Source organism: Natrix helvetica, assembly GCF_964273705.1.
Source record: "Natrix helvetica genome assembly, chromosome: 1".
Lineage (NCBI taxonomy): Eukaryota > Metazoa > Chordata > Lepidosauria > Squamata > Natricidae > Natrix > Natrix helvetica.
The window spans coordinates 232,874,971-232,900,942 of NC_138548.1; the positions used below are offsets into that span (position 1 = coordinate 232,874,971).

At 37.9% G+C, this 25,972-nt stretch overlaps 1 protein-coding gene across 5 annotated transcripts in view; it reads left to right on the forward strand.

The window, feature by feature from the left end:
- Positions 1–25,972, forward strand: part of CEP112 (centrosomal protein 112) — a 308,615-nt gene that overhangs the window by 263,151 nt on the left and 19,492 nt on the right. For all 5 annotated transcript variants that reach the window (XR_014175685.1, XM_081956682.1, XM_081956685.1 and 2 more), the window contains one exon: positions 895–984. Coding sequence is in view for 4 of the 5 variants with exons in the window: in XM_081956682.1 (XP_081812808.1) it covers positions 895–984 (90 nt within the window). In the remaining variant the exon portion in view is untranslated. The remainder of the gene's footprint in view (positions 1–894; positions 985–25,972) is intronic.

Here is a 25,972-nt window from a genome sequence, read left to right on the forward strand (position 1 = left end):
GTTATTTGTACAGTGCGTAATAATACAGAACGGAGGAGATCTGAAGCTCTCTTGTGCTATTGACTAAACGTTTTGGCATCAGAAGAAGTTGAAGCTGTACAGCCCTGTTAATAGTTTTAAGTTAACTCTTGGCATTACTTTAAAACAATTATGCAAGATCTATCACAAGTACTCCTCTTATCTTATCTGAATTGCCATTCATCCTGTAAATGATTTAAACATACACTATTCCATTATTGTTTAAGAGAGATAGAAGAGGATTCTGTTAAATATTTGTACTGTGAGTTATTTTAGTTGCTTTGAGCCAGTTTAGAAGTTTTGCACTTTACAGGTTTTGCTTTAATGTGTCTTAAGTTCCCAAATGAATCACATTCCGTATTTGCTGACTAGTCTGTTCTGCATAGTTGAATGGAAAATGGATAATAGATCCAAAGTATTCACAGGTTTAAATCATATTGCAAAATAAATGCAGTTCATTGGGAACAACAATTAATCTTGGGATGTCTTGTTATAGATGCATTTGAGTTTGGCACCTAAGTTATAAAACACAGGAAGTTGTTTTATATTCTCAGTAAATTGGTCCCACTGGCCTAATGTTGTCCTTATAGAAGAAGCAATAAACATGAGCTTGCAAGAGTTTTTATATTATTTTTTCTCTGTCAGCAAAGTAATACTATATGTCTTATTCTAGCTAACACAATTATTATTGGCTTGCCAGGACTGCTGTAGAAAAGAACTAGATACTTAGTGAGAGGAAGCGGGAGACTTATTACATGGGTAACTGTCACGAAGGAACTTAAGAAATCCATGAATGGTGCAAGCACAGTTTCTTTTATTTTGTTGGCTTGTAATGCTGGAAAAATTAATTGCATTTTTTAAAAAATATTGTTTCAGGGTTTACAAGATGAGATTGAAAGTTATCACAATCAAGTGCACTCTGCAGAAGAAAAGCTGCAACAGAAAGATCTGGAGGCACAGGAACAGGTATAATTCTTTTGCTGAGAGATTTCTGCTTTTTAGACAAAGGACAATGAAAAGCACACATGAACAATTTTATATATGAAAATAATCTCTTACTTCAGGGGTGTCAAACTGGCAGCCCGCGGGCCCGATGCGTCACATGCAGGCCACGGCCAACCCAGTTTCACGAATTGGAAAAATATCCCAAAACTTCACGGGACAGTGACATGGCGAGTTTGACACTCGTGTCTTACTTGATAATACAATAGATGTTTTGCTGATCTTTGTAGGATTTATATTTTATTTGTATTAATAAGAAAGATGTCCGTATCCTGAGCTAATGCTCCTTTTTTTGGATTACCTTTTTAGCTGTTGGTGAGACACTTTATTGTAGATGAGAATACTATTTTTGCATTTATAAAGATAGTATAAAATTATTTATTTATTTATTTAGGCTATTAATTTATCAATCTTTTGGCAAGCTATATTTTCTGAGTCGAATTTATAAAAAGGAGGTTGATTTAGATTTGGTGTATACAATACTTGGTTTCATATGTCCTGGGTCTCATGTTATACGTTTACTTTTAAAATAAAAATTGTGGGAACATATATTAAACTATGGAGGTCAGCATTACAAACATGAGCAGATATAAGCCTTAGGTTCACTTGCTTTCTCTTATTTCTTGCCTGAGAGATTCTAGTTGGGATATCTGGGGTTGCTCAAACCATGATTAGTTCACAAATTTTAGAATTTTAAAATGTTCTTTAAATAAATGAAATTATGGCCTTCTGGTTGATATCTAGTGTTGTCTATCTGCCAGCACAATCGACAGTATGATAGGACATTCTTTTCTGCATCTCTCTGCACAGTTCTAAAATCAAAGGGTTTCCCAGCCTCCTGGATTAGATTTGCATGGTGTACATAGAGTGCATGAAGGGAAGAAAGGGTTTGCTGTGCTGTAGAAGCAGCTGTCTATTTGTATATCTTTAGATGTTGGTGTAAAGTGGAAATAGAAGCTTTAAACTTCTAGTATACTTATGTAGCAGCTTATATTTTCGCTGATATCTCTCTCCTTTTTCTTTTAGTCATGTTCCTGATCTTTGCCTTAGGGCAGGGTTTTCCAACCTCGGGAATTTCCAGGAATATGGACTTCCTGCAACCCACAGAATTCCACAGCCAGTACAGCTAATATGACCATTGGTGAGAATTCTGGGAGTGGAAGTCCATATCCTGGAAATTCCCACGGTTGGGAAACACTGCCTTGTGGGATTATTTAAAGTTTTAATTCCTTTTATTTTCAATTATCTGTAATAATACTTATCTCCTTTTTATCAGAAGGAATTTGTGGTAAGAGTTTATACACAGCAAACAAACACAGGTAGTTCTCATTGAAGAATGGAATTAGGGACAAGAATGTCCATACTAAGTATCGTTGTTGTAAAGGGCAACATGACACGATATACTGCTTAGCAAACAGCACCTCCGCTTACTGTTGCTAAGCAAACTGTTGCAGATCGTTTGCAAGGGCTTCACACGGTTGCCATTTGAGTATCCTAACAGCTTCCTCATTGACTTTGCTTGTAAGAAGGTTTTAAACAATGATCAAATGACCAAGGGGTGCTTCAGTGTTGTAACTGAGCACCTGAGTCATGATCACATGACCATGGGGATGATGCAACCAATATAAGCATGAAGTCCAAATGATCACTAAAAAGTGGTTGTTAAGCAAGGAGCACATGTAATTGTGACGTTTGTGTATAAAACCCAATTTTTGCAACTTATTTGTTTGCTATATGCCTCTTGTCCATCACCTAATGGAGAGACTTCGTGATATTCATGCATTTCAAAAGGAAAACGTGCTGCATAAACATCAATGGATTTCTTTCTTAACAAACACTTAATTTTGTTGCTTGTTAAGAATACTATTGAAACATTTTAAGCTTTTTCTAGAAAAGAAAAGAAAAGTTAGCATCACTAATATACTTGAACTTTATTTATTCAGTTTGTTGTTGTGCCCCAAACCATTTTTTCCATGCTTGTCTTAGAAGAAAATAAGGATATAGGTCAACAAGTCAGAGAACTTCCTTCTGGGACAGTGACGGCAAACCTATGGCACGTGTGCCACAGGTGGCATGTGGAGCCATTTCTGAGAGCACGTGAGGCCCTATCAGCTCCAGCAGGCATGCGCACGCTGGCCAGCTGATTTTCGGCCTTGTTTTACGGCCATTTTTCACCCTCCGGAGGCTTTCTGAAGCCTCCGGAGGGCGAAAAACTGTTCAATGTGCAAACTAGAAGTTTGGGAAAGGACTTCCGGTTTGCGTGTTGGGCTGTTGCGTTGCGTGGGGAAGGCCGTTTTATCCCTCTCCAGGCCCCTAGAAAGACTCTGCAGCCTGGGGAAGGGTGAAAAACAGACCTACCGGGCCCACCGGAAGTCAGAAAATGGACTGTTTCCAGACTCCAGAGGGTCTCCGGGGTGCGAGGGTGGCCATTTCTGACCTCCCAAGGCTCCAAGAAAGCCGTGCGCACATGTGCGGGGCAGCGGTGTGTGTGTGTGTGTCACACGTGCATGCATTAAATTATGGGCATGGGCACGCGAGCAAGTGTGATAGCACATGTGTGTGTGTGTGTGTGTGTGTGTGTGCTTTTGGCATCCGAGGCAAAAAAGGGTTGCCATCACTGTTCTAGGATATAGTGGCTATTATCTCATATCCACATTTATATGCACTCTGAAGGGGGAAAAAAGTATATAAATATTTTAAATTCTGCATTTTCTTCTATGATTTTCTTTACTGTACAAATTTAGTCTGAAATAGTACTATTTATGTTTGTTTATTTAAGATAATAGATTAGTACTTCAAATCCAATATTTCAGTTTCAAGTCAAATATTCAGTGTATTCAAAATAGAAAAGGAACAATAAAATATGGAAAAGAAACTGCTTAAATATTTGGTACTCTCTGGTGCCCCACTTGAATTTCACATTCATGAACATGCATATTACTAGGGGAATTATTTAATGCAATTTAAATTCAATTCACAGCTAATATCTGGATTATATATGTAGCAGCATGATGTGAACATGAAATGGTAGAATCCAAGAAGGATTACATTTTTAATATTCCCATGTTTTTTTTAAATAATAAATTAAAACTTTCTTTACTTCTATATAACAAAGCGATTGGAAAAATTAAAAACCCAATGAAGCATAACTAGTCAATACTCATTTTATTTAGCTAATTAATATTTATATTTTAAAAGTTGCATTCATAGCTAGGCTAATGGTACAGTACGAGTCCGAGGCCATCTAGGCAGATTTGTTTTGGGGGTTTCTGTGTTTAATTTGAATGGATGAAAAATGTATTTTAGAACTAATATTTCGGACAAGAAAATATTTGTATAACAAATGATGAACGATTAGGGAATCAATTAGTTTGTTTGTTTATTGGATTTATATGCCGCCCTCCTCCCAAAGGACTCAGGGCGGCATACAACATAAAAAAAACCCACACATATTACAAAAGCTATAAAGGAAATTAAATAAGGTATCCAAAACCAAAACCAATTAATATTAACAATAAAATTTTAAAAATTAGATTAAAATTAATTAAATTAATCATTTATTTTATTCTGTTCAGGCCAGGCTGGCTTGCTGGAAAAGCCAACTTTTTAGGGTGCGTTGGAATGACCGGAGGTCAGGGATTATGTGAAGCTCCAGGGGCAGCTCATTCCAGAGGGAAGGCGCTCCCACAGAGAAGGCTCTCCCCCTGGGGGTCGCTAACCGACACTGGCCGACAGCACCCTGAGGAGGCCAACTCTGTGGGATCGCACTGGACGGTGGGACGCTACTGGTGGCAGTAGGTGGTCTCGCAGGTACCCTAGGCCTAAGGCATGGAGCGCTTTAAAGGTCATAATTAGTACCTTGAATCGCACCTGGAAAACAACCGGCAACCAGTGCAGGCCGCCTAAAAGGGGTGTAACATGGGAGCACCTAGGTACCCCCATTATAACCCGCACAGCCGCATTCTGGACCAGCTAAAGCCTCCGGGTGCTCTTCAAGGGCAGCCCCATGTAGAGAGCGTTGCAGTAGTCCAGGCGAGAAAGGACGAGGGCATGAGTGACTGTGCACAGAGCATCCCGATCCAGGAAGGGGCACAACTGACGTACCAGGCGAACCTGGTAAAAGGCCCCCTGGTCACGGCCATCAGGTGTTCTTTTAAACTAAGCCACGCATCCAGGAGGACTCCCAGATTGTGGGCCCTCTCTGAGGGGGCTAAAATTTCTCCCTCTATAATCAAAGATGGAACAAGATGCACAAATTGGGATGACAGAAACCACAGCCACTCAGTCTTGGAGGGATTGAGCTTGAGCCTGTTCCTTCCCATCCAGATCCGCACAGCCTCCAGGCATCAGGACATCTCGTCGAGGGCATCGTTTGGGTGGTTTGGGATAGAGATGAAAAGTTGGGTATCATCAGCGTATTAATGATACCGTACCCCAAAACCACGGATGATCTCGCCCAGCGGTTTCATATATATCAGGGGTGGCGAACAAGTTCGACAAAAAGAGCCAAAATTTTAAACTGTGAGAGTCAGAGAGCCACACCACGCAGTGACCTGCCAAAACAGACAAACACTCACACAAAAGCATATAATTTTAACAATAATATATTAAACACATAATATAACATGCTCAGTCAGGTGTTTTTTCTTATAAATTTTTATAAACCCATTAGAGCTGCTGTATAACTTTTAAATCCATAAATAAGTGGAACTTGTTGGAGTGATGGGATGATAATCTGAAGGATTTTCAGCTTCTAAGCAAAGAGGCAGTACAGTAAAGAAAGTAGTACAGAATGTTTCAGCAGGATGGGACAGGCTGCCCACAAGTGTCTCTCCGTTCAGGGACTGAAAATCCTGCTTGGATTTCATCAGACAGAATTTTCAAGTCCTGAGCAGATCCTTCCAGATCACTCCCACCACCCAGAAGACACCCTACTTTCCTTATGTGGATCTCTGTCCACCTAACAACCTACAAGATTACTTGATGACCACAACCAGGAATGCCACACTTGCAGTCATTAAACAAAGCAGTCACATATCTTGCTTAACTAACCATGGAAATTCAATTAAATGTTTTCTCCTATTTAAAACTCTGCTGCTCCTGAACCCAGAGCTTCAATATGCAACCATTATTATTAATTTGAGCAATCATTAGAACCTCACCGGAATCCTGCAGCAACTGTGCTAGACTTTGAAGCATTATTTTTTGGGGCGCAGCAGAGGGCTCTGTTGAGCTAAACCCGGAAGTACGGTCGACGCGACGATGCTTGCCTGCGCTCCACCAGCTCGGCTGGGAACGGAAGCGCAGGCAAGCGTCGTCGCGTCGACCGTACTTCCGGGTTTAGCGCGCGATCTGAGCCACAGTATACTAGATAATGGTAAGAGGCAAAGAGCCTCATTTATTTTGGCCGCGAGCCGCATGCGGCTCACGAGCCGCGTGTTCGCCACCCCTGATATATATGTTGAACAGGAGAGGTGAGAGAACCGACCCCTGGGGCACCCCACAAGTGATGCGCCTCGGGATCGATCCCTGTCCTCTAGTAAACACGAACTGCGACCGATCTGACAGGTAGGAGAACCACCGTAAAACGGTGCCCCCCACTCCCAACCCCCCGAGTCGTCGCAGTAGGATACCATGGTTGATGGTATCGAAAGCCGCCGAGAGGTCTAATAGGACCAGGACAGAGGAGCATCCCCAGTCCCAGGCCCGCCAGAGATCATCAACCAACACGACTAATGCCGTCTCCGTGCTGTACCTGGGCCTGAAACACAACTGAAACGGATCCAGGTAGGCAGCTTCATCCAGGTACTGGGGAAGCTGACGTGCTATCACACTCTCGGCAACCTTCACTGCAAAGCAAAGGTTGGAGACCGGATAATAGTTGGCTAAAGAAGCTGGGTCTAGGGAAGGCTTCTTAAGCAGGGGCCTCACCACCTTCAAGGCAGTGGGAAAGAACCCCTCTCTCAATGAAGCGTTGGTAATCGCCTGGAGCCAGCCTCATGTCACCTCCCGGGAAGCCGAAACTAACCAAGAGGGACACGGGTCCAGCACACAAGTGGCAGCACTGAGTCTCCCCATAATCCTGTCCATGCCCTTGAGGGTCACAGGGTCAAACTCATCCCAGATAGTCTCCACAAGATTCATCCCCGTCGACTCGCCCGAATCTAATCAGTCAGAGTCCAAGCCTGTCTGGATCTGAGCGATTTTATCCTGCAGATACTGAACAAATTCTTCAGCCCTACCTTGCAAGGGGGTCTTTCCCAGTTCCTTGGTTAAGTAAGGAGTGGGTCACCCTAAACAGGGCAGCTGGGCAGTTATCTGCGGACGTGAGAAGAGCGGGAAAATGTTGCCGTTTTGCCGCTTCTATCACCACTAAGTAGGATTTAATATGAATTCTTACTAGTGTTCGATCAGATTCGGACCGGCTGGCCCTCCAATCACTCTCTAGGCGTCTTTAAGTAAAGTCATGCTATCCTTCTTTATGAAGTTTTATGTCTGCCGTATCAGCTTGAAGTGCATGTGTGTTCCTCACAGTTAAAGCTTTGGATCCAAAAGTTGTATTCATGTATTCAGATATGCAGTCATATTGAAGACATTATCTCCATAATTCCGATCTAGTCAGAACTTCAGTCTTACTAGGATCAACTGATTTGTTGATCCTTGCTCAACCATCACTACCCCTAGGCAACTGTCTAGCACTCCTGATTCAGATTGAATAGAGATACAGTACATTAATATTACTATGTCCCAAACTTGTAGATAACATTACCCAAAATATGTTAAGTAGGACAAGGGAAGGAACAGAATTCAGTGAAATAAATAAGTTGAACAGGAATTTCCGGTAGCTATTTTTTGTAGCAAGCCTGCAGCTAGAAAAAGAGTTATTGCAATGCAGTGCTGCCTTTTTACTTCTCAGGCCATAGAGCTGTCCCATCAAGATTTCGTGCTTAAGGAACCAGTTGCTGCTGAATAATCCAGGAGGAGGAACAAATGTGACCAAATCTGTTTCAGGTTCGCATCCAAACCTGAAATCATTTTAAAATTGGTCAACACAAGTAGCTTCCTTCAAATGCATCTGTAGCTAACTAGCCATTTCCCAAGAAAGAGATCTCTGTAATTGGTAGTAGTTTTGTAAAATCCTTCAGGGACAGCTTCTTCATGAAGAGTTGAATTACACAATTTATTCCATAATGAGAAATCAATTGCTACCTGGAAAATTCACCACTATATGTTTGCCATCTATGAAGTAGAACGCTAAAGCTTTTTTTAAAGGCTATCTTATACAAAAAGTTGACATAGTAATGCATTTACCCAAATATTCTAATACAAGTAGTTCTTGACTTATGACCACAATTGGGACCAGAATTTTGGTTGTAAGTTGTCGCAGTTGTAGGTTGAGAAACAACATGATCAGGCAGAGTTTTATGGTGTTTATTATTGAATGACTGTGGTCATTCAGTAAACCTCGTGGTCATAAGTATGAAAGCATTTTATCCAATATGAGTTTTATGCTGGAAAACAGCAAACAGTGTGGTAGAATGTGATCACATGACCACAGGTTGTAAATGTGCACAGCTTGCAAAGTGCCCAAAATGCAATTACATGACTGCGGGAATGATATGGCACTCATAATTTTGAGGACAAGTCATAAATTTGAACAGTCATTAAGAGATCGGTGGTAAATTGAGGATTACCTGTAATGTTCTCAGCATTTCTTTTTTCCAAGTCTGATTAGAGCTAGGAGAATTAAAAGAATGTTTTGCATGCTTTTATCTGAAGCAATTAATTATTTAGTGTTAACTATTCTACAAAGGAAAAATTGAATGAGTCACCTCAAAATGATAGCTTGTTTCATTGTTGATCCTTATCCACACTAGCTACGAATGCATCTGCAAAAACCAGTAATGGTAATAAAAAAAAAACCTATTTGGGACTCTTCTCTACTTCTATAAGATACTATTGTCTTGAGACCACATTTTAGAAAGGTTCAAAAATTGCTTTGGCATAGTTACAAAAGGCAGTTTCATGGGCTTTTACAAGTCTGCATCAAGTAAAAAAAAGCTTATTTAAATGCTTGCTGTTTTTCATTAAAAGGAAAGTCTTGTGTTTTGATTCTATAACAACAACAAACAAATGAATGAGACATGAAAAAATCTGTGGTTTTAATTAAAAGCACAAGACTGTTTCTTATTATTTCTTATTGGGTGGTATCTTAGTTCTCCATGTTTCCCTTGTTTTTTGATGAGAACTGCCCCTAAGTTTATGCTCATATCTAACAAATTCACTGGAGAGCAAGCTACATGCTACATTGAAGCCATGTCCAATGAAGTCCTGATGTGGGCATTCTTGATAGCAGTGGTGCAGCTACAGTGTTAGCATAGGAGGAAAGAGTTGATTCGGGTTCAGTCTAGTTCAGACTGCTTATCTAGAGACTGAATGGTGTTTTTAGATAGGAATCTTGCTTAGCCCTACTGAATAACATTTTATACTGAAGCATGGATTTTTTATATATATAACCTGCATCCTTGGTCATATTTGAATTATAGCTTTTCACCACAACTTTTTAAACCTGGAACCTGCAGATCATCCTGATTCTTAATTTGTAAGAAGTCAGTAATTGTAACCAAAAACTGAGCCCACATGAAGTTATCATCTTTTCAAACTCAGTCTTAGCTTGGTGTGATTTCAAGGCTAAGATCTCGAGAATTATTTGATTTCACATTACTCTTGATAATATACAGACTCCCATGGAATCAAAGAACAATGAACCTCTCTGTAGTAAAGATGGAATAGTTCATTTCTATCCCAGTCTTGCTCGATTGGAGATGCATAATAGAGTAAATTATGGAGCATTCAACTCTACTGATTTACCAGCCACATGGAAGTCACCAGTGAAGTCTCTGTAGAAAAAATAAAGTCTCTTCCAATGTGATCATTCTGGTGAAAAAAAAAGAAGAATGATTTAGTTTCAGGAGTAAACAATTTGAATTGAACACTCCCCTCAGCTGAAATTAAAACAAACTAAATTAAAACAAATCTAAAAATTAGAAGTACTAGTTGGAGGCAAGCTCCACAGAGATTTAGCTGGGGACAGGTTTTAGTGAAAAAAAGTCCAGTTTGAATATATGTACATCCTTTTACAACTTCTCCCCAAGTTGTCTCAGGACATTTCATTGAGAACAGTAAGCCAAGTTCTCTTATTATTAAGAAAAGGAGAACTAAATCCACCAGACAATAACTCATCATTTGGGAATGTTACTAAGAAAGGAGGGATACATTTCAGTAATATTTTCTAAGCCTTTAATTAACTACTTTTGAAGTAAATAAACGAAAAATCCAGAAAAATCCACATTTCTGAGATTATTTAGAAATAAAATTCATTAAATTAAGCTTTACTTATTCATTAAGATTCTCTGATGATGTTACCTGGTTCAGTAATCAAACCTCTGCAAGCAAATCAACCTAGCTCAGAGAGCACCAAGGTCTCCACAACATTCATTAAAAAACTGACATTCTATTCCATTCCAAAGTGCAAAATGAAACCAGAAATCTTAATTGCAAGAGAACAATGATTCAATCGCACATTTAGTTGGCCAGTTGAGTGTTTATTATTCCAGTTTACTCAAGCTGATTTTGTAATAAATGGATGTTTATAACATTCAGCTTAGCTTTTTTGTGTTTATGCCAGTTAAATAAATTTGTTTTAAGATAGCTATGATGCATCATTTGAAAATTTTGCTTGCTGAACAACTTACATTACAATGTCTTAAACTCAAAGAAAATATAATTATCTGCGGTTTATGGACAGAAACAAACTCTTTAGGACTAATATAAAATATATTGTTCATGCCTAATCCTGGGAATTTAAATACTAGATATCAAATGCCATGATAATATCCTTGCTTTATTCATAGAGATACCTTGCTGATAATCAGCATTCTTAAAAATTCTTGGTTGTATCAAAATCATTTCATTTCTCTGGCCTACTATAGCATCGCACAACATTCCAGCTGTTCCAATGATCTTCAGGAACAACCATGTTTGTGTGTGTATGGTTGGGGGGGGGGGTTTGTAGGGAAAGGTAAGTGGAAATATAATAGGGGAAGTGTGATTATTCTCTGTGTTGGCCATACTATCTTAGAATTTTAGATTGTTATTGAATCATTCTCATAGGCACCTTTAGAATGATTAGCTATCTTTAGTTCTGATATTATTTAATTAGAGCCTTACAGTTTGCAGAGGTAGATAAATTGTCTAAGATTATTTTGGTGAATGGATATAATTAATTTCTAAATAGCATTGTTTAAATGAATTCTTTAAATTTATATAAAGTAACATAACAGTTTGCTTAAAATAAATCCTCATATTTTAGAAAAAGTTCTTATAAAATATCCATTGATCCAGTAGTCACAATATATAACAATATGTAAAGGTAAAGATTGCCCTCACACATATGTGCTAGTTGTTCCCGACTCTAGGGGGTGGTGCTCATCTCCATTTCAAAGCTGAAGAGCCAGCGCTGTCCGAAGATGTCTCTGTGGTCATGTGGCATATAACATATAACAATATATAACAATAGGCATTCATATTTAGCATAGGATCCACATTTCAAGGATCAGTTTTTATTTTTAAAATCCAATATCTAGTCTTCGGGAGGAAATGTAGACTTGAAATGTGTTCACGTTAAAGGTCAACTAAATACTAACAACCAAAATTGAGAACTAATTTTAGTCCCTTGAAAAAGGCAATCCCAATCTAGTGCTAGCTACAAGATGTCAACAACAACAAAAATCAGGATTTTTTTTCTGTTGGAAAAACAGAATCTCGCTCCACAACAACGTCCATTATTTCTAGTTAATATGAGTTTACCAAAAATCATAACATAAAATGCAAAAGATAGAATCTTAAACTATGACTCAGGAAGTAGGCTTTGAAAGTATACTATTTTCTTGCCAATTGCCCTTGGCAATCTTTGCTTCCTAGGTACTCAGAAATATTAAGAATCACATATTTTGAGATTTGGAAAGAGAAGAATGATCCGGTGTCATTCAATCAAAATACTTACGGAATTATGTTTTTGTTACATTAGCAATGCTGTTAACATCTTCAGTCATCTAAGCTGAAGAATTTGATCATTAATCTTCAGGTTTGCTGTATATTAAAAAAAAATGCCAGCACACAATAGTCATACTATTGCACTCAATTGCTATTGTACTAAATTGCTACGAGGAGCCATGTTCCTATTTGTCTTGAACTGTAACAATGTAGAGCTTTAAATATATCCACTCACCTGAAAGCCTCAATCCTCTTTGCATCTTCAGGCGTACAACTTCAGATTTTGCAAGGGTCACTTTAGCCAATTTGGTTATATCATGAATTAGAAATATTTGTCTTCCTTGTACTCATTTCCCAAATTGTTTCTTTTGCACTAGAGATGTTAAGTTCTGAATAGAGTTTTTTTCCCCATGGCATTTAGACATTCATACAGTAGGTGAGACTATTGTAGTTTCTGTAACTTTATTAAATCATTTAAACTGCAAATGCTCCTAGTATTCTTTTCAGTGAGACTACTCCAACATATCATACAGAGAAAGAGAGGCAAAGCAGCTTCTAGTTAACTGGCTGTTAAACGACTACCAGAAAGCTTCATTAGACTAGGCAGGTTCTCTGTAATGTTTACCATACAAACTACAGCCTATTCCCATCTGGACAAAAGGAGATCTGGTTTAGATGTAGTTCATAGTTATTACTCCAGATTATAACTATGAAAAAACATTTGATCAAGGGCAAGACAGAATGCATTTTATTAGCCTTTCTTGGGAAAGTTCCCATCCTATTTTAGCTGCACAGTTTCTTTATGTAGAAACATGGGATTATTCTTTAGCTTCATAAAAACGTAATGTAATGTTATATATTGCAATAAATAACATTTGCACCAGACCTTTTCACCTTAATGATCAAATTAGCTGGTACTAAAACCGAAGTGTTTTACAGGATCAAGTGATGACACCATTTCATATATGTTCTCTCAGTAATTCTTAAAACAACCTTATAAGGTCAATGGGAAGTTGAGTTAAAAAGAAGATAGAGGTTCACTTAGCAGGTTTGTAGCAGAGATTGCTATTTGCCAACACAGCTTTAAATATTGTAGGTAAACATAATAGAATCCTGAAATATGAGGAATTAGAGAAGTGAAGACTGCTAATTTTGCTAGAGCTTTTTTCTGTTCTTTTATTGAGAACAGAAGAATGACTATTATTAGCAAGAGACACTAAGGTTATGGACAAAAAGAAGAGCCAAGAACAAAAAGAAGGTCTTGGGTTCAAAGAAGTTGACATTGAAGCATTACTTGGTAATCATGCTCTTTCTTAGAAATGTACAAAGGTGGACACATAGCTGCAATGGCAAAGAAAGAATGCTGAAATCATATGAGCAGCTAGAAACAGGAAATGGAAAGGAGGATAAAGGAGATAGAAACGGCACGTAAACAAAGTTGAAAGGCACCAAAATAACCTTAGTTAAAAGGAAGAGAGTGAATATTTGATAAGAACATTAAATGATTATGCCAATGTTCCAACAGTTATGAAATGTTCTGCAATTTTAGTTATTTATATTATCCCCATAATGGAATGACACACTGAAAATGAACTTTTCTTTTTACAGTGCTCAATAAATCATCTCTGAGTGTCTGATAGCATAAAACAATTGAAGGATTTGGCTCCTTTCAGATGACAGAAATGCTTCTAACAGTTTAGGGTTGGGGCTGCCAGATTCGGAGCTATTCAGCAAGGCTAATATTAGATAAGTATAACATAAAAATGCAAAAAAAATTTGTACTGTTAGATGAAATGGCTTAAAGCCATCTTTTCCCTGATAGCTCTTTATCCACATAGTACTTTAGTTATCCATTCAGCTAATGCTGACTTTCTTAATCCTTGGCACAAATACCCAAAGTATTGTGCATATACTTACAGAGCAAGTAAAACTGTTTTGCTACTATTATTGCAAATGTGTATGTGATTTGCATAGTGACTACCTGTGTTTTAAGTTCGATTCATTAGCAAAATATATCTAGAGTAACAGAATACTGAGTAGATAATCAGTAAGAGTAGGAACTTTTTTCCATACATCACTGAAATAAACCCTTCAATGCATATTGCAAATAGCATGCTAGTCCCTGGTTAGCCATTTCATAAACAGACAAGATGCCACTATTGTGGCTATTTGCAGACTAAAAATTTTATTGCTGAAGAACCATGAAACAGAGTCAGAAAAGGAGCAAGGAAAAAATAGGGTTTCTGTCTTTCTACAATGTATATAACAAACAGTTCAAATTTAACTTAGGAAACTGGAGGCTAAAGCATATGAAGAACAGTAGTATATTGGGTATATTTAGCCTAATGAAAAGAAGGACTAGGAGTGACATGATAGCAGTCTTCCAGTATTTGAGGGATTGCCACAAAGAAGAAGGGGGTCAACCTTCAAAGCAGGACACAGCAATGCATGGAAACTAATCAAGGAGAGGACCAACCTAGAACTAAGGAAACATTTTCTGATAGCAAGAACAATTAGCCAGTGGAAGGGCTTACCTCCAGGAGTTATGAGTGCTACATCTCCGAAGGTTTTTCAGAAGAGATTGGATAGCAGCTTGTCTGAAAAGGATATTTTTGTAAGCTTCTGACTATTCACTACCTTTCTTTGTTTTATTATAATGTGGTATCTTAGTTCTTAACACAATAAATGCACCAGAAAGTACACTAGTGATCTTTTCAAAGACAAAGCAAACAACAGCTGATCCCAAGTAATATATGATTAAAGGGGGAAAAGCTGTTCAGTGGATAATTGACTAATATAATCTGTAACCATGTTGCTATAAGTATGGAGAATAACAGAGTTGGAAGGGACCTTGGAGTTCATCTAGCCCAACCCCCTGCTCAAGCAGGAGACCTACCAGTCTGCTGCTATTGGGTTAGACTGGTTGACGCAGCATGGGACTGAAGTCCTTGGTCTAAAGCAGTTAAGTATGTGGTATATGTCTGAAACAGTTCTGTAGCTTCTGTACATGTAAGCCTGTTACTGCTTTTCTATTTGCCTTATATGCCCATAGGTACATTTTATTGTTAGGGGGGAAAAAAACCTTTGCTATTAACAACTTATAGCTTAAGTGGAATGGTAGTATGTTATTATAGTTTTGTTTGTGGTGGTAATACATGCTGTCACCTATTACAGAAAAATTGATCAAGGAAAATGCTTTTAACTTTAAAAAATGTTTAAAATACCAATTTCTTATGGTTATTCTTAAATATTTTAAAACAAAATAAAATAATCCCTGTGGATATTTTTCCCCCCTGTAGTTTGGGTAGCTTATAGAATTTACGTTTGAATCCTACAATTCAAAAAAGAAAAGCAGCTACAAGGCAAGGGTGAAATTCAATTTTTTTTACTACTGGTTCTGTGGGCATGGATTGGTGAGTGTGGCAGAGGAAGGATACTGCAAAATCTCCATTCCCACCACAATCCAGGGGAAGGATACTGCAAAATCCCCGTTCCCTCTCCACTCCTGGGGGAAGGAAATTGCAAAATCTCCATTCCCACCCCATTCTGGGGTCAGCCAGAGGTGCTTTTTGCCGGTTCTCCAAACTACATAAAATTTCCGCTACCGGTTCTCCAGAACCTGTCAGAACCTGCTGAATTTCACCCTTGCTACAAGGGCACTGGTTTATTTAATGTTTTGTTCCAACAAGGTGCAGTGAACGTGGATTATATCATTCTGAGCTCAAAACAGAATATTTCCTATTTTTTAGTATATCCTAGCACTAGCAGGAGTAGGGAGACTCTTAATGACACAAAGTAACTACTGATTAACAAACAATTGCTGCAGTCCTTCCTCTTTAAGTAAAGGCCCTAAATCAGGGGTGTCAAACTGGCAGCCCACTGGCGCCCATCCCAGCTCCACGAAGGGAAAAACCGTCTTAATATGTCATGTGACGGCAATATGATGCCACGAGTTTGGCACCTGTGCCCTAAGGAAAAAAGAGCTGCATTGAGGGTAATCCAGTTTGGGAGTTCAATTAATAGATATAGAACTAACTAGTATATATCCTTGCTTTCAGTTTGTAATCATGGGAAGGACACCTGTTTTTGCAGCTGACTTTCCTGAAAATTGTTTTATATTGTTACTGCAGCATGTATAAGAACAGAAGGAATAATTTGATGCTTCGTGGATTAATACTCAGTTCTGAAGGATGGTATCTTTGGTTAGTTAGATTTTCTCTTTGGATCAGTGGCTGGTCAAATGATCCTGAAAAGCTTATAGTAGAGAAAAGCAGTAACATTCCTTCCTTCATGATTTATCTTTGTGGGTTTGCTTTTCAACAGTATATACCATGGAAGTAGCGAGTTGGGCATATAAGAACAACTGCAGGTATGTAGTACTGAAGGAAAATCTAATAACTAAACAGGATAAAAGGAGACTGAGAATAGCCATGCTTCTGCACTAGCTGCCATAATCATAGGAGGTTAGAAGCTGAGTCCGAAGGCGGCGTTAAATGCATTATCAGTCCTCGTGAATTGCATTCACTCTTATCTAGCGCCAATATGTCTTGATTGTTAGTAGATCAGATTCATGTGTATAGGTAGCATGGAATAAGCTTTCAGTACTTTGAACTCAACTCTTATTTGCACCTGACAATAATGGGCATTATGATTTCTCTAAGTTTGCCAAGTCTGCAGGTTACACAGAGCATCCCTGAAATATTTTAGCCTCAGCAGCAAAGATTGTGTAGTGTCCAGTGTTCAATAAGAAACAAAGCAAAAACTTTGGGTCCTTGTTCCCTTCTGAATTTTGTGGTTTTCTTGAAGATGTTTTGTTACTAAACTAAGTAACATCATCAGCACTAATAATTTACTTAATTTGGTAGCAAAAGGTCTGCTAGAAAACCACCAAGCTCAGAGAGCATGAAGGACCCCACAGTTCAACCCTGAGCTACAAATACTCATTTCTGTCGATAAAGCAGAAGTTCAAAATCTATGATGTTCCTTGAATTTAACATATATTGAAATAATCAGATGTATTGCATTAAAAGTCTAGGCACTGTTGACAGTTAGAATATCTTCGTTTCTAGAGAGTTGGGGAAAAGCCAAGATTCCACAGTTCTTGCAGCTGTTTAGAACATAATTTACTCTCTAGTTTGTCATTTTCAAAAAAAATTATGCTTTGATCTTAAAGCATTTTGCTGGGCTTTATTACAACCCTGTTTTAATTGAGCCAAAAATAGCATATGATTTCTGTTGGTGCAGTTCATACCACTATTTTGTCCTCAAGCTTATGGTTGGTCAGTTCTACAGCGAATCCCAAGTTTGCTATTCTAATACAACACGACCAACACACAGTTTTTCATAGTTTGAACATTTACAAACGTTATGCCACAGCTTTACCTTGAAAAAATGATTGCATTGACCTAACTTTTACATAAAGCAAAAGATATAAAAATAGTAATAACTAAGATAGAATTTATAGTATGTGGTTATTTTAAAAAATAAAATAAAATTAATAAATGCTGGTTTTGATACTGCGTTCCCGTTGTAATAAGAGCGGGTTTTAGCTAATTCATCCCTAAATATATAGCAGAATACATATGAAAACAACTAACAAAAAAACATGTATCTATTAGTTTTAACCTCTATAATCAAGAGACTCTTGTCAGTTTACAGTCTTGACAATATTATAATGTTAGGTGCAAAGGTAGAGTACACACTAGCTACTTAATTGCTGTACGCCTATTTCACAGGAATCTCCTCAGACTGGCAGCTTTCAGTATTCAGATATTATCTACTACTACCATAGTGGTGGGTTTCAAATTTTTTTACTACCGGTTCTGTGACGTGGCTTATTTTGTAGACGTGGCTTGGCAGTCATGTGACCGGGTGGGAGTGGCTTGGCGATCATATGACAGGGTGGGGGTGGCCAATTTAGCCATCCATTTTGCCAATTTTAACAGTCCATTAAACAATACACAGCAGCCCCCTTTTCTATTCTTTTTAATACTGCATGAAGTTTTTGCTCTTGGTTTTTTTTTCTAGGGGGGAGATTTTGGCAATGCCTGGGGATTTCTGGGAATTTCTCCTCTGTATCAGATAACCAAGATGATATAAGGTCTCCTGCTGGAGCAGGGGGTTGGACTTAATGACCTCTGAGGTCTCTTCCAGCCCTGGATTACTGTGCTGTTTCAAAGCATCCTGCATCTAGTGCCAGGTTTGTGGTCCTTCCTTCCTCTCCCTTTTCTCTCTCTCTCTCTCCCTCCCTCCCTCTATCCATGCATCCATCCATATCTCATTCACTTTCCTTTCCCTCTTTCTCCCTTCCCTCCCTCCCTCTTTCTTTCTTACTTACTTTCTTTCCTTTTTTCTCCCTTACTTCCCTTTCTTTCTTCTTTCTTTCTTTCTTTCTTTCTTTCTTTCTTTCTTTCTTTCTTTCTCCCTTCCCTCCCTCCCTCCCTTTCTTTCTTTCTCCCTTCCCTCCCTCTTTCTTTCTTTTTTTCTTTTTTCACTTCCCTCTTTCTCCCTTCCCTTTCTTTCTCTCTCATTGATCATCTGGCATTCTTAGAGCTCCACTATTGATTAGCTTAGCCTGAGCAAGGATAACTAGCAGCACTTTCAATAAGCTCTCAACTCAAGCTCCATGCGAGAGGTCTTCAAACTTGGCAACTTTAAAACTTGTGGACGTCAACTCCCAGAATTCTCCAGCCAGCAGAGATGAAGTCCTCAAGTCTTAAAGAGGCCAAGTTTGAAGACCTCTGCTCCATGTACTTGGAGATCTCCAAATGGTAAGGATTTCTTTCTCCCTTGAAGCCCCCCACCCACCAGCAGCCTATTTTTGCTCCCAGGAGGCTGCAGGGAAGCTTGCTAGGCACCCTCACACCCTATTTTGGGCCTAGCAGGCCTCCCTGAAGCCCCCTGGGAGCTATAATTGGCCTCGTGGGGACTCCTGGAAGCAGCAGGGGAAGGTAAGGTTGCTAGCCCAGTGGGGGGAGTGCAGCAAACTCTGGGGAGGGGGGGCTAGCGAGACTTACCTGTAGGCAGGAGGAGGCAGCTCAGTTGGGGCGCAGGGCAGGCACCACGTGGCATCTTAGGCAGGCACCACGTGGCATCTTAGGCAGGCACCATGTGCAGCTTAGGCAGGCAAGGCAGCTTAGATAGGCAAGCCACCCAGGAGGTGAGGAGTGACTGGGTAGGACAGTGGGTAGGGGGAGTGACCGGGCAACTGGTTTGGGGGTGTGGCAGGCCTCGGTCACTTGCGGGTCCAGCAACCCAGGCCATTAAACCACTACCAATTCAGCCGAACAGTCCAAACTGGTAGGAATCCACCACTGTGCTACCATAATATTATTTGCAACAAGCTATTACAATTTTGGTCTAACTATCTTCTTTTTCCCCACAAAAAGTATCCCATAAAGTCAAGAAAGGTGACAAGAATTATACACACTTCAATAAGGTATCTTTAATACTAGTCTAATGTACAATTTTAGAAACTCAAGAGGAATTTCCAATCCTCATTTATACTGATTTCATTTAAGTGGATTCTCTTGGAATTATTTGGATTGCTTCTTCCCAGGTTTCTTGCCTCCTTGATTGAATTGCCACTATCAACAGGCTCTTTTTTTCTTTCTTTCTTTATATCTAAACTACTTTGCATTACTTTCCCAATCTACCAGTCATCTCTTATAGTATTCTATATAGAGGTAATGGAGATGCAAAATAATTTATCTAGTGTTTTTATTAAGAAGATGTTGTTTACATGACCAGTTAATTTGTGTCAATGGTTTATTTACATTGTTTTAAACTAAACAATTCAATAACCAGTGACTCATTCCCATTTTTTGGTTTCTGATAATCTGCCATTGTAAGGAATTCCCTGCTTATTAAAACAGTGAGCAGCTATGGGAGACTTTATGGTTGTACAATACATTGAAATAAATTTAATATTTTGCCTACAGTTAATGAGTTTTCTATGGAAATGTCTTAAAATTTGGTTTTGCTTTTTTCTGAGTTTCTGTTCAATATTTGGGGATAATTATTCTCATGAAAATATCTCTGAAAGACCACTGAATACGCATATGAGATTGAGGAAGACTAACTATTATGAAAATGACTATTACCTCATTTATAATATCTATTTTAAGAGGGGTATATGTGTTAATTTGCCTTTCATACTTTTAATAAATTGATAATTTGATCGTTATACTTTTAATAAATTGATAATTTGATCGTTATACTTTTATGGAACTTTTAATTTCCAAAGTTTTCCCTTTCATAGTGAAGATTTTCATATGGAAATGGGGTTATTAATTTTCCTTATTCCTTATTATTCCTTCCCAATGATATAACCTTATTAGGTTATATCATTGGGCCTATTGGATAACCTCTGACTGGAATGAAAATGATATTGTGGGCCAGGTTGGAGAACTACAACTAGGCATATTTAAAATCTTATCAAGTGCTTGGATATTGAAGGAATTCTATATTGTTTCCAGCACTGAAGGCAAGTCATACTTAGTCAATGGTGAAATTAAACTTTAATTCCTGCTTTTTGAGAAACTTAACATAACTTAACTTAACTGAAATGATGGACTGAAGCCAGCATTTGCTGCGAAGAATGAAGAGCCGGTTAGAAGAAGAGTTCTTCGCTAGGTAAGAAGAGGATGGGAGACCCTCCCCAAGTGCTCCAGACAATTGCACTAGTGGCAAGACAGCTTTTGAGCACCGAAAGTCAAGGGATTAGCCGCCTTCTTCAAAGTGTGGTTAGCATCTTTTAAAAGGAAACTGGGTTCACATACTTCCTTTTCTGATCACTTTTTGCTTGTTGACAACTTTTCAGCTATTTTCAGGAACTTTTGGATCAACAAGTTGTACAGCACTGGATGATTTTTCCTTTTATGAAAGAAGTTTTAAATACAAGTTTAAGGACTTAAAAAGATTTCTTTTGGAATAAACAGTAAAGGGATGACTAGAACTTTGATTTTGGAAAGTAACAAATGGATTAAAGGTCCAAATGGATTTGAAACAAGATTCTGGAATTAATTATAGGAATCCTTCCCGTGGGAGAATGCTTTTGTTTTGAATTCTCTTTTTAAAAAATGATAGGATGCGACTTTGAAGATTGGATATTAGAGAGAACCAGAAGGTACAAAGTATTGCAATTAAAGGAGAAGAATACTTAAATTTGACTTTCTAATACACAATGAAGGAAAATATTTTAATATTGGACAGATTGAAGGATATTGTTGAACACAAACCCAGAAACTAGTTTTAAGAATGTGTGCCCCTAGAAATAGATCTTATTTTAACTATGTTACGAAAGAGGAGCAAGCTTTATCTGACAAGTTTGTGACTGATCTGAAAGTGGATTTTAAAAAGGCAGACTACAAGGATGAGGAGGAAAAAATGTTAGATTTGACATACAAAAGCAACCTGTTGATGTTTTAATAATTAAAAGGGACATACAAATAACAAAGCAAGAGAGTGATCTGAATAAGGTTTCTAGACGTTAACTCTTTGAAGAATTCTATGAGAAGGGACAAAGTTCTAGGATGCTATTTGAAGGGACTAAAGATCAAGATTGTTAAAAATAAAAGGAAGGAACAGAACGTTTGTTTATTTGACCAAGGTTTAAAATAGATATGTTCTTATCTCTAAAACACTTAATAGACTTTTGCTGATCAACACACTGAAACAGCAAGGCTTTAAAGATTTCTTCATAGATAAGAGATGGGATAAAATAAGGAAAGAAAGATCATTTGTTGAATTTGAAAAGAATATGATAAGTTATTGTTTATACTACTAATGAAGGAGAAGTTATTTCTTTACATATATCTTTTTCTTTATTATATTTTTTCTATTTTTTCTTTTCTGCATTTTCTATTTTTTCCAAAAAAAATGTATTGTCAGCTTTTTAATTATAACTTTTAATAAAATTATTTTTTTAAAAAAGCTGGCAGATCTAAGGCAGTGATGCACACTTGTCTCCAGAGAAGGACCACTTTCTGGTTTAAGCAATTTGTGAGAGGCCACCCTTGCCAAAAGTGCGTAAAGCAAGAGAAAGCCTAAACTTGCTTAATTTCACTTAGAATTAATTAAAAATAAATATAGCATTTAAAAGGCTTCCCCCCCACCCCAAAAAAATCCTGATTTTGAAACTAGATTATGATCCCTATATCTTCCTCAATAATTGGTGTAAAAAACCTTCAAAACCAACCCATTTCAGTTCTTGAGTACAAGAAATAATAATCTTGCTAGAAAAAGGTATACAGGTGAAACTCAAAAAATTAGAATATCGTGCAAAAGTTCATTTATTTCAGTAATGCAACTTAAAAGGTGAAACTAATATATGAGATAGACTTATTACATGCAAAGCAAGATAGTTCAAGCTGTGATTTGTCATAAGTGTGATGATTATGGCTTACAGCTCATGAAAACCCCAAATCCACAATCTTAGAAAATTAGAATATTGTGAAAAGGTGCAATATTCTAGGCTAAAAGTGTCCCACTCTAATCAGCTAATTAAGCCATAACACCTGCAAAGGGTTCCTGAGCCTTTAAATGGTCTCTCAGTCTGGTTCAGTAGGAATCACAATCATGGGAAAGACTGCTGACCTGACAGTTGTGCAGAAAACCATCATTGACACCCTCCATAAGGACGGAAAGCCTCAAAAGGTAAATGCAAAAGTTAGATGTTCCTAAAGTGCTGTATCAAAGCAGATTAATAGAAAGTTATGTGGAAGGGAAAAGTGTGGAAGAAAAAGGTGCACAAGCAGCAGGGATGACTGCAGCCTGGAGAGGATTGTCAGGAAAGGCCATTCAAAAGTGTTGGGGACTTTCACAAGGAGTGGACTGAGGCTGGAGTCAGTGCATCAGGAGCCACCGCACACAGACAGATCTTGATCATGGGCTTCAAATGTCATATTCCTCTTGTCAAGCCGCTCCTGAACAACAAACAACGTCAGAAGCTGGGCTAAAGAAAAACAAACCTGATCTGTTGCTCAGTGGTCCAAAGTCCTCTTTTCTGATGAGAGCAACTTTTGCATCTCATTTGGAAACCAAGGACCCAGAGTATGGAGGAAGAATGGAGAGACACACACTGCAAGATGCTTGAAGTCCAGTGTGAAGTTTCCACAATCTGTGTTAATTTGGGGAGCCATGTCATCTGCTGGTGTTGATCCACTGTGCTTCATTAAGTCCAGGGTAAATGGAGATTTTGAAACACTTCATGGGTCCTTCCGCAGACGAGCTTTATGGGGATGCTGACTTCATTTTCCAGCAGGACTTGGCACCTGCCCACACTGCCAAAAGCATCAAAACCTGGTTCAATGACCGTGGGATCACTGTGCTTGATTGGCCAGCAAAACTCACCTGACCTGAACCCCATAGAGAAGCTATGGGGCATTGCCAAGAGAAAGATGAGAGACATGAGACCGAACAATGCAGAAGAGCTGAAGGCCGCTATTGAAGCATCCTGGTCTTCCATAACACCTCAGCAGTGCCACAGGCTGATAGCTTCCATGCCACACCACATTGAGGCAGACCAAGTACTAAGTACATATGCATGCTTTATACTTTTCAAAGGTCCGATATTGTTCTATGTACAATACTTGTTTTATTGATTGCATGTAATATTCTAATTTTCTGAGATTGTGGATTTGGGGTTTTCATGAGCTGTAAGCCATAATCATCACAATTATGACAAATCACGGCTTGAACTATCTTTCTTTGCATGTAATGAGTCTATCTCATATATTAGTTTCACCTTTTAAATTGCATTACTGAAATAAATGAACTTTTGCATGGTATTCTAATTTTTCGAGTTTCCCCTGTAATCTCTTAGTCCTGGATTTTTTTAGTCTCCCAAGTATTGTCAAAGTCAATGTATGCATGTACTGAAAACCAAATTCTTGAAAGTTTTCCTCTTTTTTTACCTTGAGATGATCTGTCTTAAATCAAATCTAGTACCCTATTCATCACCCCCAATAATGTCCATTAGCCATTACTCTATTTTTAGTAATGTAACCTTACATAAAATTTATTTTTATTTGAAGCTCAGTTGGATTGCCAAAGTTGAACTTCCCATCTTTTCTTATTTTCAAAATTAAAATTCTTCCCTCCTTTATCTTTTCATTGTTCCAATACCTCCCAAGGTGATTGATTTAAAATAAATTGCTACTCCAATTTTCTTTGTCTTTTCTGTTGCAAAATATTTGTGTTCTTTTTTTCTGTTTTAGCAAGGTATCATGGTCTTACTTTATACGCATTTCTTGTAAACAAAATTGGCTTTATTGTTTACGTTTTTAATAATTTCTTTTTTAAAAAACTGGGAATTTAGTCTATTTTCATTAAAAGAAGTTAATAATGTTGTTTTGCCCATTTCAATTCTAATTTAATGCTGCTGCTCTAGCTAATTTCTCTCTTCTTCATCCCAAGTGTATTTTCCTGTGCCAGAAAGTTCTTTGTCTGCAGAATCCTGAGCAGTTACTCTTTCATGTAGGCAGGAAGCCTCTGTAGTTGTCTTTATAATTATTCATTTTGTTTCCTGTAAGAAATGTGAATTCTTTCCTTTTTCTTAGCATTCTGGGGAAGAGGTCTTGAAATATTTGAATACCTTTTCCTTCTATAATCAAAGGTTTTTCAGTCTGCAGCTTTAAAATAGCATTTCTTGTTCTCATTTGTAACAATCTGACAAGCATATCTGGAGGCACTTTTTTTTTCTTTTGTGCAAATGTGGAGTTTATGTTTAAAAATATCTGGAAAGCCTCCATCTATTTTTAAATAGTCTTGGGTAGCCATTTTTAAATGGACTTCAAGTTCTACCTTTCCAGAATCTTCAGGTACCTCTGAATTTTAGATTGTATATTAACCTGAACATTCGTAATCTCAATTGTTTTTTAGTCTGCTTTCATTTCTTCCATCATGTGCAGAACCTGCTTTTGTGTACCTTGGAGCTTTTCATTCAGCTCTTTCATTTGTGCTGTTAGTTTTTAATCAAACCAATTTATTATATCTGAATTGGATTCTTCGTCCTTCCATCTTCCTTGCCTCTTCTCTCTCTGCCTCAACATAGTTTTTTGTCTTTCTGTCCTTCTTTATAAGTTCCAATAGTAAAAATGATTCTATACAGTGTGTTAATTGTAATTCTACAACTAGTTTCTTGTATTACTGCTTGATTCCATTGCAAAAGCATTCCTTCTTCCCTTTTACCACCAATTCCTATATCAAATGTTGGTTATAAAATGTTTACCACAACATTAGCTCAACACAGATGAACTGCATTTCCAAAATCATACATCTAGATCAAACAGGTTACATTTCAAAGAGGAAGATTAATGACAACATCAGGTTTATAATAACTGCATTAGAATACATTAATAACAAGAAAAGGGAGGTGACAGTAATATCCTTAGATGTGGAGAAAGCCTTTGACAATTTGGATTGGATTTTTACTAGACGTCCTTGACAAAATGAACCCAGGAGAAGAATTCAAAACTTGAGTGGAGAACATACATCAACAGCAAACAGCAAAGATCAAGTGAAGGAAGGCAGATGACAAGGGAGTCTCCTGTATTGCATAAATTTTTTCTAGAACTTCTGGCAGACAAGATCTGAAAGGACAAATAACTTGGATCAAAATTCAAGGAGAGGAATACAAAATGAAATGGTGTGCAGATTATGTAGTACTAACGATTATGCAATCACTAAGCTCTGCAAGACAGATGATGACAAGAATTTTAAAAAGTTGGCCACTTTTCTCGATACAGAGTCAAAGAAAAGGAAGCAAAGATAATAACTTCTAAAGAAGAAAGCTTGGTGAAGGAAGAGACTAGCTGTGAGATAACAAAAGACCCAGTGAATTTGACAGGATGTAATAAAGATATATTTCAAAACAATTATAAAAAATATGGAAAGA